This window comes from Microtus ochrogaster, chromosome 18 (assembly GCF_000317375.1).
Source record: "Microtus ochrogaster isolate Prairie Vole_2 chromosome 18, MicOch1.0, whole genome shotgun sequence".
Lineage (NCBI taxonomy): Eukaryota > Metazoa > Chordata > Mammalia > Rodentia > Cricetidae > Microtus > Microtus ochrogaster.
This window is the reverse complement of record NC_022020.1, coordinates 2,348,936-2,362,285: the sequence shown is the minus strand read 5'-3', so window position 1 is coordinate 2,362,285 and position 13,350 is coordinate 2,348,936. Positions and strand designations below refer to the sequence as shown.

Sequence of the window (13,350 nt, the reverse complement as noted above, 5' to 3'; positions counted from 1 at the left end):
GTTCAAGGCCAGTTTGGGCTCTACATGAGTTCAAGGTCAGCCTTGGAAACATATGAAGATCTTGTCTCAGAATAAGAAATGAATAACAGAAAATACAGCTCTGTGTTAGAGTATTCATCTGTAAAGCCCCATGTTCCATCTCATGGGGTTAGAGGGGTTGGAGAAAGGGGATCAAGTCCTCAGAACCAAGGACCATGAAAGTGACTTAGTAACAGAAAAGGACACTGGCCAGCCTTGTGGTCTGAGTCTTAGTGGAGAAGGTGCATTTCTGCGTACATACCTGACATGTGAACACACATATTGATGAAGCGATGGCCAAGCTGCCAGAGTTAGGAACCTAGAATTAGAGTGGGGGGATATGAATATTTTCTGTTGTCGCAATTTATTATTAAAACTTGAAATTTTGTACCCATCTCCCATTTTTTAGAAGTAGATAGCGAATGAACATACTTTTTAAAATTTATTTTTACGTTTTAGAGTATTTTTACACAATGTGACTCAACTGTGTCTTGGTGTTTCCATCTAGCCCATTTATCAACATTTCCCATGATGCCAGTTACAAAATTGGTCAGCTTTTATGGTTGCAGAATCAATGATACGTCAACGAATAAGAAGCCATGCTTCCTTGGCTGTTCTATCTCATACCTGGTTGAGCTATCACCATGAGCTAAATAATGCACCATTGAGCATTTTCCTATGTGTTATTTTTTCATGTAAATGTTAGAAATGCTAAAGTGGTTTTTCTGGTGCTAATATCTTGTGGGAAATCTCTAAAGTCCAGTCGCTTCTCACAAGTCTCTGCTGATGGGAGTTCAGCCTGTACTTCTCATGTCCAAGACCTTTGTGAATGTTCATCACGGTGACCCTCGGGGTCCCACACATCCTAATGCAGTGTCCCTAAACAGTTTAAGGAATGAGTTGGCCTCACCTGTGACATGTAGGGGTAGATGCTGCCTTACATGAATGTCAGCTCTATATGAGGCTTCAGGTGGTGATCCGTTCCCTGGGAGCCACCCTCAGTGACGACACCTACACAGAAGAAACTGCTGAAGGATATTTCTGCACATAGGAAGCTCCCGGATTCTACAAATCTTGATGTCTGTTTAATAGAGATGGCTGGGAGAAGATCAAAGTTCATTTTATTGTAACCACTGCAGGTTTCAATTGGGATAAGTGTTGGATGAAGTCTGGATGCCTTCATCTCTTAGCGTAGGCTAGTCCAGAAGGCCTGGCGACAGACTGGCCATGGGGTGAAAGGAGAGGAACACGATAGATTCGAAACGACCTGCAGCAGAATGTACAATAATAAGCTGTTTCTTTAGTCAGGCAAACATTTCCACAGGTCTTTGATGGTATTATAATTGTGTCATCATAAGTAGAGAGAAAGATTGTCATAGTACAGATGAACACAGTTCGGGTTCTTAATTAATGTCCACAGTTAATTTTAATGTGCATTTATAAAGTAATAGGAGACATGCTGGTTCTTCTGAAACCCTTTGTTATGAATCTTCCTACCTGGTGGGTTTTGGAGTTTGGGGAACATTTTTAATGAAGACTCATCAAAATTCAATATTTAGTAAGTCTCTGTACCTTTAAATAATCATGCTTTGCAGTAGAATCTTCAGAAATATTTTTCTTGCAAAAAGCTAGATGGTTTTCTAAATCTTATATTTAGAAAAAATAATCACTTCTTTTGTCTTTTTTTTGTCTCCAATCTAAACCTCTGTGCTTTTAGATACAGCAACTTCAGCAACAACTCTTTCCACTCCGCTGGCCCCTCATCTGGACCAAGTGTGTCCCCATCATCTGCATCATCCTTCTCGTCCCCACAGGAGGCCAGGTGAGGCTGGGGCATGGTGAAAATCAGTTACCCTGAGCGGTCAGAGGAGGCCAGTGGTGCTCATGTCTGCCTGTAATCCTAGCACTTGGTAGGTTAGTGCAGGAGAAACCCAGAGTTCAAAGTCATGCTCAGCTATATAGTGAATCTGATGACAGCCTGAGCTACGTGAAACCCTATCACAAGATAAAGAGCCAGGAGTGGTGATGCACTCCTGTGACCCAGCACTCTGGAGGCAGAAGCACCTGATCTCTGTTTGCAGCTAGCCTGCTCTATAGAGCAAGTTCCAAGATAAGCAGGGTTACACAGAGAAGCCACCCTCTCTCAAAACAAACAAACAACAAAAACCCCAAAACAAATGAATAAATAATAAAATATAAAAACAAAGGAAAACAAAGAAAGATCTAAAAAATGTAAGTAAAAGGTATATTTTGAAGAATTTTCCTTTAGAAGATCTAACAGTCACACTACTTACTAAGCAAGTATTTCATTTGAGAAGATGATTTGTTCTTATTATTATGCTAGCTCCCATATACTTCCCATAGATATAAACATTTCTTCTGGGGCTGGAGAGGTGGCTCAGCCATTGAGATCATTGGCTTCTCTTCCAGAAGACCTGGGTTTGATTCCCAGCATCCAAATGGTGACTCACAATTGTCTGTAATACCAGGCCCAGGGGATCCAACACCGTCCTCTGTCCTCTGTGGGCACTAAGAATGCATGCGGTACACATGTATGCACACAGACAAAACACTCATGCACATAAAAATAAAAACAAAAAAGTATAAACATTTCTTCTGAAGTATGCAAGTCTGGATGTCTTGATTTGCCCTTTAAAGATGATTCTGAATATTACGTGAGCTCTGCAATTTGTCTGAGAGACAATGTTTTATCTCTGAATGAGTAAATCTATGTAGATCAGAAGGAAGTGGGCCCACCGAGGTGCTATGCAATTAGTCTAAGACCTACCCAAAGAGAATAGAATTGTATGGGTGCGTGGAAGGAATGTAACTTGGCAAGTGCATTAGACCACCAGAACTCCTTGCTGATTATTACTCCTGGAAGCCAGTGGTTATGCAAGGATGTGTTTACAAGGGAAAGGTAAGACCTGTAATTTTAGAGCAATTAAAAGCAGTTACTCTTAATGGCAAGAGTGCAGGAGTTGGAGACGAGAAGGCCTTTAGATTTCCAGCTCACTCTCTAGGATACTACTCACCCCCTGGGGGTGAAATGCTGATTGCACCAACCCTTTCCCTTAAAGGGTGATTTTGGTGAGGAAAGAATATTGACCACACAGGAATACTGCAAGAAGCCATTGTCTGCAGCCAGCAGAGAGGGTAGGGAAAGGATGGGGGCATATCACTGGGAATCTAAACATGGGTGACTACAGAGATCACTTGCCTCAACCATTGTTTTTAATTAGGACCAGTATTTCACGTTCATATTCTCTTTTGCATATGTGGAAGTGTTTTACTAAGCATCTTTGGAGCTAGGTGTCTTAATTAAGGTTCTTATTGCTGTGAAGAGACACCATGACCATGGCAACTCTTATAAAGAAAACATTTAATTGTGGTGGCTCACTTACAGTTTCAGAGGTTCAGTCCATTATCATCATGACAGGGAGCATGGTGGCATGCAGTGGCATGCAGGCAAATGTGGTGCTGAAACTGAGAGTTCTGCATCTTGCGGGCAACAGGGTAACTGGCTGTTACCCTGAAGGAAGCTTGAGCAAAAGAGACCTTAAAGTTTGCCTGCACAGTGACATGCTTTCCCCAGCAAGACCACACCTCCTAATGGTGTCATTCCCTTTGGGGGCCATTTTCTTTCAAACCACCACACAAGGTTTGACTGGGGTGTGGAACAAACAAAATCTTATAGTTACAGGGAGAAGAGGAGTCCAGTGGAGTTGGCCTATCAGGGGTATCCAACTCAAACCTCATGAATATATCCCAACACAAAATTGTAAACGTATTTAATAGATTAAGAGGTGTGTGTGTGTGTGTGTGTGTGTGTGTGTGTGTGTGTGTAGAGAGAGAGAGAGAGAGAGAGATGTGAGCATGTGTGGGTGTGTTGTAACTTGATTCTTTTTCTTATATATGAATTTTATAGGTGACAATCTTGTATCACAGTGTCATGCAAAATAAATGCATGCATTCCTCCACCAATAGAGTAAGGATCAGATACCCCTGGCACACAAAACTAATGAACCCATATTAAACTCTCAGATTTCACAGCCAACAGTGACCCTGAATTCGAGATTCTTTTTTTTTTTTTTTTTGTATTTTTCGAGACAGGGTTTCTCTGTAGCTTTTGGTTCCTGTCCTGGAACTAGCTCTTGTAGATCAGGCTGGCCTCAAACTCACAGAGATCCACCTGCCTCTGCCTCCCGAGTGCTGGAATTAAAGGCATGTGCCACCACCGCCCGGCCCTGAATTAGAGATTCTTAAGCAAAGTCAGGACTTGGTAATAGGGAAGTCAGTTAAGGATACTGTCTTTGGCATAGGTTCCAGTCCCCTTGGGATTAGGTGAGGTCACTTGGTGTTGTTACCGTGGAGTGATCCTTGTCATACCAGATACAGGGTTAGGATGCACAGTGAGGAATGTTGGAGTATACCTGGCATTACAAGTCTTATGTTTGCTAGATGGTTTAGGGTTTCTATTGCTATGATGAAACACAATGACCAAAAAGCAAGCTGGGGAGAAAAGGGTTTATTTAGCTTATACTTCCACATTACTGTTCATCCCTGAAGTAAGTCAGGACAGGAATTCAAACAGGGCAGTATTCTGGAGACAGGAGCTGATGCAAAGGTCATATTTGCTCATATTTCAAAAGTTTAGTCCATTATTATGGTGGGAAGTGAGGTAGCATGCAGGCAGACATACTGGAGAAGGAGCTGAGGGTTCTAACGTCCCTACTGGCAGGTGACAGAAAGTGGTCTATCTCACTGGGTGTTGTTTGAGCATACATGAGACCTCAAAGTCTGCCTCCATGGTGACATACTTCCTCCAACAAGGCCACACCTCCTAACAGTGCCACTTCCTTTGAGGGTCATTTTCTTTCAAACTACCCTACTAGGTAACCAGTCCTTTTGGGACTAAACCAGGTTCTGCCATTATGTCCTCCATAGTACCATGGTCTATCCATGGTAGAAGCAGGGTAAACACTGGCTGAAGAATCCAGCAAATCACCACTCATTGCTGTGGGAACTCCTTCAGCCAATAACCTTTAAGATACTGGCCCACTTTGGGTGTGGTCACATGTACTATATATGCAGATGTTAAAGCATGTGCTGCCCCTTGGCTGCTCATTCATTCCATTCACCCAGACCTGAATAATCACACAGAAACTGTTTCAATTGCAACACTCCTTAATCAATAGCTTAGGCTTCTTATTAACTAACTCTTACATCTTAAATTAACCCATTCCACTTTCTAGGCTCCTGTTCTCTTTCATGGCATGCTATTGCCATAGGAATTTGGTCACCTTGGCCACTGTCCACTGGCTAGACTAGCGTTCTAGAGCTTATTCTTTTATTTATATTTGCATATCCTTTCTGGATGTCCTTCCTATGAGGATTTGAAAATTGTGTGATGATACCGTGAAATGACAAAAGCTCAGTTTCATTGTGCCAGGAATCCAGTGAGCCTGATTACTACTTGTTGTAACCTTGCTAGCTTGTTATTTTGTGCCTGTAATGATAGAGAAATAGATGACAGATAGATTGATAGACTCATATGCTATAGAAGATAAATGATAGATAAATGGAAAGACAGGTGAATGTTATATAGATGTAAATAATCAAAAGATGATAACTGATAGGCAGATAGGTAGGTAGAAATAGATATATAGGTAGATGACAGGTAGGTGGGTATATAGTAGGAATGTAGGATGGATGGATTATAGGCAGGTAGTTAGATAATAGGCAGATAAATGTAAATAGATGCTAGATAACTAGACAGACAGACAGACAGAAGGCAGATGGATGCAGTGGAGCCCTGGATCACAAGTCACATTTTTCTGCTGTTGCCTGAGTGTATTGCATCAATTGCACTCACAATAATGGACATTTTATGAAGTTTATTGCTTGAAAGCTGAATTCTTTGTATATTATTTATAATGCAATTGAACATCTATCACTATTTTTTGCTCTATTGAGACATATAGCTATTTTTTACTGAGATACATACTCAATATAATTTTTAAGATTTATTACTGAAATATATACATGTATGCTTAGAGTGAAAAGAAGCATCTCAAGATGCTTCTTATGAACAATAGGCATGGTTTTGCAAGGAGAGATGTGTGATGTGTACCTTTTGTTAGCAATCACCTCCACACCTCAACTAGTAAACGTAATGCCTGAACCCTGCACAAGTCTGTAACTTTAGAACTCTCATAGTCTTGATTTGGAAATGAGATTAAATTTTCAAAGTCCTAGGAAAAAATGGGCATCATCATGAGCTTAGTTTTCCATTCCTCAGGCTTGTTTAGGCATGTTAATGTGTTGGATGTCAATAAAGCTTGGCATTACTTTGAATTAATCAGGTTCTAGAGGAACACAACTGATAGAATAAATTTATATACTAAAAAGAGTTTTATGGGCATGAGTTACAGGTTGTGGTCTGGTTAGTGGGACAAAGGCTGTCTCCTGACTAGAAGGCTAGGAGTCTAGTAATTATCCGTGAGACTTGTTTCCAGTCTGTGCTGAAATCTAAAAGAAATAGATACTAATACCAGTAAAGTAATGCCTTAGCAGCAGGATAGGTGAACTTACCAACAAGAGTGAGGGCAAGCAGACAAAAGAAAAATCTTCTGCCATGTCTTTTTATGTTGACGGCCACCAACTATGGCCGAGTTACAGTGGCTTTTCTGATCTCATGATCTGGATTTAGGGTGCATTTTCCCACTTTGAATCATCTGGATTTAGGGTACATCTTCACATTTCACAGTCCACTCTAGAAAAATTCCTCACAGGTGTGCCCACATGCTTATATTTTAGTTACTTCCAGATCTAGTCAATTTGACAACCAAGATTAGCCATCACAGATATATTGACCCCGAAAAGAAATTCTGATGAAAACTTTATACAATCAAACCAATACAAGGATATTCAGGTAAATCCATCTCTCATTCAGTGACAGAGTCGTTTAAAGCAGTCTTCTAGAAACAGAGAGCACAGCACTAATTTTCATGAAATTGGAATTTAGATTGTGCCAAAACAAAATGAGAAAGCTGGAACTGTTTACAATATCCTCAAGGCTTTAGGACGCAAGTGTGTAATGAAATCAGACTTTGAAAAAGCCCCAATTTGGAAAATGTGCTTTTTGAGCAGAGAAGGCCTAAATATTTTCTTTCTGAAAGACAACAAAATTAAAGGAGTATTTGAACCATTCATCTCAAGTATTCCAAGGAGACAAATGAGCGCTAACTACAGCACAGGGAAGTTTGGGGCCATCGGCCTGGAGAGAGGCAGAACACACGTCCATTCCCTCCCTGCCATGCTGGCTCCATCCTGCCGGCCTCTTCAGAAATGGCGGTAGAAGGCATCTGGGTAGCGATTAGACTGAGCCAGCTGAGTGAGTGGACACAAGGGGCTAAAGGTAACTTAAGACAATCAGTCCTTGTGCTTAGATTAGAGAGTTCACTTTTAGTGAGGCCTGGGCAGAACTGCCTAGGAGGAGGACCTTGGAGGATCCTGGGCCAGATTTTAGGAGGGACTTCCTGTGGACATGGCTGAGATGAACTCCAGGCCCCTTGTGTACGGTTAGCACTAATTCTGTCTTCCTGCTAGAGCTACTGCCGCTGATTGCTTACCATAAGCAGGAGTTGCCTATCTGCCTTCTAGCACAGTGTTCAGAAACCTTGCTCAGAATGGCCTGGCTTCTAGGGTTGTCCCTGCCGAGCGTTTTCCTCTTCCTGGGGGAAGATAAACCAGTAATGGCATCCACTAGCCAGTTAGAAGGGGTAGTAAGGTACATGGGGTGTGGTACATTGTGGTGACCACGTGAGAGCCACCCTGCCAGGTAGTAGCATCTTAGCTGTTATAGTGTGTCTCTTACTTATCTGTATAGCTGCCACTGTACACCCATTCAGCAGTAATTTCTCATCCTCCTCTCCCCCGTTCTTGTAACCCCTGTTCTGGTCTTTATCTACATCTGTGATATCTTAGATGTCTCATACCAGAGGGATTATGCAGGCTTGGGGACATAGCTCAGTAATAAAATGCTTACCTACCACGTGAGAGGCCCTAGACTCAATCTCTAGTATTGCATGACAGATAGATAAATGGATGGATAGATAGATAGATAGATAGATAGATAGATAGATAGATAGATAGATAGATAGATAGATAGATAGATAGAAGAACCATGTGGTATTTTGTATGTTGTCTTTATGGATGACTTAATAAACTTAGTACAAACTTCACCTATGTATATTATAGATAGCAATATTTCTTCTTTTTAAATGCCTTTCCCATTAAGTTTTCATATGGCACTTCCTCACCCACTGCTCTTTTGCTGAACATATGACTTGTACTCATATACTCCTGCTGTCTGCAATGCCCTGATGAGCATGGGCATGCAGATATCTTTTTAGATAACTCTTGAATATATGATCTCAGAAGTGGAGCTACGAGAATATAACACAAGAGAAGCTATTTAAAATTCCTATGGACTTTACAATGTGTAAAATGTTAAGTTGTATACAGGGAGGGAGGATGTGGTGGTGGCACTGCCTCCTGTTTTTGAAAAGGGACAATCCTAGTGACTCAATGTGTATACCTCTGGGACCAGCACACATCTATTATAATGACACCAACGTTCTAGATCATTTAGACAGATATTAACCCAAGCTTTCCCTTGTCTTCCTTTTTCTCTTGGTGATGCTGTCTTGGTTCTCTTTCCATAGCAGTGCTTGGAGCTGAAGCACTCTTTTTAACAGCTTGCCTCACTGTTTTTCTCTGTGTGCTGCTTCATCCCAGCCCATCCATAGTAATGCACCCAGTCTGTTGCTGATATATGTAAGGTAGTGAGGGTGGTTCCTAGAACATGTCATGTTGCACATATGCCATTATCTGACGGATCCTAATATACTCCCCCAAATGGGTTTAGTAAATCAAAATAGTGCTGCATGCTCAGCACTTCAGGAGGCAGAGGAAGGAGGATTTTGAATTAAAGATCATCCTTAGCTACATAGTGAATTGTAGGCCATCTTGGGCTACATGAGATCCTGTATCAAAAAAAAGTGATAGTTTTTAAATTTTGATGACATTTTTGGCACTGTGATCCATAAAGACTATATCAATTTCGGTTTTCAATAGAGTGGTGAGAGCCTAGTTTTCCATCTTTGTCAAGAGGTAACCCTCTATGTAGTTGTACATAAGTAAATCTGTGACTTGCACTTTTCTTACTTGCATTGTGTTGAATATTTTCTGTTTCCTTTTCTACTTTTGGCTCATTGTCCTCATGCTCTTTACATGACGAGTTGCAGAAGCACTTCATAAGCGACAGTGAGATCCTTTAAATTCTATTTATGAAGTTGTTGATGTTGTATTAGTTTGAGGAAGTATTTACTATGGTTCCCCCATTGGAGAAGACTGTCCATCATTATAAGGAGGCCTGGCTGCATATACAAGAGGCAGCTAGCCATGCTGCTTCTGTAATCAAGAAGCAGAGAGTGGTGAATGCAGGTAACCTGCTCATTTTCTACTTTTTTTTCCAATCTAGGGCTCCAGCCAATGGGATGCTTACTTCCACACTTAGGGTAGGTCTCCTCATGTTTATTAAATGAACATAGAAACTCCATCACAGACATGCCCGTAGGTTTATCTCCTAGGATTCTAGATTCTGTCAAGTTGACAGTTGAACAGGTAGACACATTTCAACCTTACCAGGTAAATGTAATAGACATCAATTCTTCCTGTCTTCTGTGTTTTGTGTTTCTATTGAAGAAAGCGGTTTCTCTGTGGTTCCTTGTAACATTGCTGTCTCTACATTTTTCACATCTAAATACTTTACCTGCCTGGAAATTACTCTGGCAGAGGAAGAATCTTATGTTTTTCTCCTTGTTCCAATACCAGATTTGTCTTAACCAATAGGAAGGACAGCAGGTATGTTGATGCATTGATGTGTCCAGACCCTTTTCTGAGGAATGATTCCCATCTTCTGGAAGCAGTCACTCTAGGCTATCAGGGGCTCCCCTTCCTGCCAGTGTTTGTAACTGAAACACAACTATACATCATTGTTTTGAAAGCTTGGAGTGGTGATTGGCAGCGTTGAAATAAAGGGGACAGTAATATTTGGGGATACGGGGACCAGGAAGCTGGCCTAAGCAGGAGCTTCTGCTTCCAGCCCAAGCCCCTTAATGAACTCTCGCTTCCACTGACCCTCTTGAAAACCCATCTGCTCCAGCTGTACAGTGACCTCCTGTCCTTGTGGCCATCTCTACTTTCATGTACGTCCTTCAGTGCTAGTTGTTGCTGCTCTCCCTGTGTTCTCCTGTTAGGTATGCTTGTGTCTTTTATCCTCTGTGTAACTTGCTGGCACTGGTGTCTTCTTCACCCTACTGGCCTTCTCCAGATGGACATCTGTTCTGTGTGGTCCCCATTACTGGTGTCTTCCCTCCCCATCTTCTTTAAGATGATTTCTTGTGCTGACCTTGCTAGTATCAACATGTGTCTCAATGTCCTCCTTGCCTGGGGTTTCAAGTCTCCGCGTCTAACAGAGATGTGATCTCTGAGATTGTCTGGGTCCCAAATACTTGCTGGCTGTGTTCTATCACTTGATCTGCTTAGAATTTTTTGTTGTTGTTTTTAATTGTGTCAGTGGAGTTGAGATTTCCACTCTCCAATGGAGCATTTTAAAAAATTAGATTGTTAGATCAACTTAGATAAAGAAAAAAAACCCCACTAAACTAAACATTGCTGAGGAAAACTCCAAATAGCATGGAGTGTAGTGTAAAGAGGATCTATTAGCTTTCTTCATGATGACACCTTATGTCACCCTGACAAAAAGAAGTCAATGGCCACATGTAGTGAAAGCTCTGCCCTTCAGTTATAGAAGCTGTCTGCTCTTTGTGCTGTGGGATTCCTGCCTGCATGCCACTAGGTCTTGATAGCAATCTCATTACAAGCAATAAGAGTCTCTGGAAAGCAAAATGTGGTCCTAATTAATCCACTGCATTCCATCCAGAGTGCACAAGAGGAGGAAAGCAGGTTCCATTGGTGGAGTATGTTTATGTAGGGTCTGGCGACATCACATAGTGACTGTGTGCTCTAGAGTCCTGGGGTTCTTCACCAGTCCCTGAACTACTCAATAATGCCTGTCTTCAGCAGATACTAGGGGTTTTTGTTCTTGCACATGTGTGGGGTCTGGCTCGTCACCATTACTGCTCAAGTTCAAGAACTAAATCATGCCGGGAATTGGATACTGCAGTAGGCTATGTCCTTTCCTTTATGAACTACAGCTCTGAGTGGATAGCTTTTCCTTCTTGGAAACCTTGACTGCCCCCTTGCTGGCTAGCGGCAGGTCCTGTGTGATTAAGTTTGCAGGTGGGAGCTCTCCCATCTGAATTCTGCACGGATCTTCCAACCGTGTTGCTATTTGTATGCACATCCTTACTGTAGTTCAGTCCCAAGGAAATTGTTCAAAGAACAAACCAGGATGTCCAGGGGCTCCTCTTTTAAACTCAATGTATCTTCTCTCCTCTCTCCTTATATGATTCTTTTTATATTCCAAGACCAAAGACAATTACATTTGTCCCATATAATCCCCCTGAGTTGTTTACATTGGACACATTGTGGTTATATACTCTTGTGCCTCTATTTCAGCTTTTGGCACTTAAGACTTACACATTTATCCCTAGTCTTCTAAACCAGGACTCACTTACCTCCTGTGGTCTAAAACAAAGCATGATGGACCTGTAAAATCATGCAGTGAGGGCGCTGGAGAGATGGCTCAGTGGTTAAGAGCATTGCCTGCTCTTCCAAAGGTCCTGAGTTCAATTCCCAGCAACCACATGGTGGCTCACAACCATCTGTAATGAGGTCTGGCGCCCTCTTCTGGCCTTCAAGCATACACACAGACAGAATATTGTATACATAATAAATAAGTAAGTATATTAAAAAAACTATGCAGTGAAGATGCTGACTTTGTTGAAGACATGGAGACAATTTTAAGTAGGACTGTAGCCCAGAGAACCCCGTGTTCATGTGACTTTCCAAGTGTGTGCTTGCTGGGAGCGTTTCATGCTGCCCTGTGTTCTTGGTCTTCTGTCTTCAGGGCTTCCCACTGCAACAGTACTCCTTTCTGCCCGTTCCATGTCCTTCCTGCTAGGTGACTGTTAGCCACAAGTCGTGTTTTCCCATCAAACAACCAGCTCACTGTCCTCTTTCTATACCTTTGCCAAATAACAAGTACATGGACTGCTTGTAGCCTCTCTTCCTGTTTTCTTCCTGTGGACAGTGCATAGTTTTCCTCCCTTTCCTTCCTACACAGTTTATTAGAGATGGGTTGATGGGGATATCAGAATTAGCCAGTAAGGGCTAGAGCTAATGGGCCAAGCAGTGTTTAAATGAATACAGTTTGTGTGTTGTTATTTCTGGTGTAAAGCTAGCCGTGCGGGAGCCGGGCGGGACTAAAAGCAGGCCCGCAGCTCCCACAACACTCCCTCATCTATAGATGATGTGCCCAGTAACCTTAAGTAGCCATATTATAATGCTGTTTGCAAATGAGAACGTGTCTTACATAACATAGAGGCTTGCATGAGGATGGTCACTAGAAGGGTCAAGTATCTCTCACCAGAAAATTATAGATGAAGTCGGGTCTCCACAGGGCCGAGATGCAACCAAGTACTCTGGTGTAAGCCTTGTGTGCACTACCTCTGTCTGGTATGCTCTTGTGGCGGGACAAATAACTCTCAGTTGTCCCTGTTTTCCACTGGCATCATGCAAAGATTACAGTTTCCTATTGAGAAAGTGCACCCCCCTGTTCTTTAGTACTGTATACCTCCGCTTTCCCCACCATTCCCTCCAAGCCCAGCAATGAGAAGTAACTACGTGTTGTCTTATAATAGAGGCTCCTGTGCTTCTGGCTTGCTTTTGGACATTCTGTGTACAGGGGACACTAGTCCTAAAGACCCATGGTTTGCATATAGCAGCCGTGTGTGTGCCTTGTGCTTGGACATGCTAATCCAGCATTGCTGGAATCACACCCAGTCCTTAGCTTCCTATGGCTTACATATGTATGTACAGAAAAAGGAGTCACCAAATATAGTTTCCATTGTCATAACTACTACGAAGAAAACGAGCCTTCATAGAAGAGCTAGGAAACGATGGGACATCTAGGATTGGTGGTGTAGCTTAGTGGTGGAGAGCTAGTCTCACCTGCATGAGGCCCTAGGTTCAGTGCCAGTACTTGAATACACACACACACACACACACACACACACACACACACACACAGAGAGAGAGAGAGAGAGAGAGAGAGAGAGAGAGAGAGAGAGAGAGAGAGAG

General features: G+C 42.1%; 1 protein-coding gene across 6 annotated transcripts in view; it reads left to right on the top strand.

The window, feature by feature from the left end:
* Positions 1-13,350, top strand: part of Fhod3 (formin homology 2 domain containing 3) — a 430,213-nt gene that overhangs the window by 332,128 nt on the left and 84,735 nt on the right. For all 6 annotated transcript variants that reach the window (XM_013349359.2, XM_026783506.1, XM_026783507.1 and 3 more), the window contains one exon: positions 1,736-1,840. In XM_013349359.2, coding sequence (XP_013204813.2) covers positions 1,736-1,840 — 105 coding nt within the window. The remainder of the gene's footprint in view (positions 1-1,735; positions 1,841-13,350) is intronic.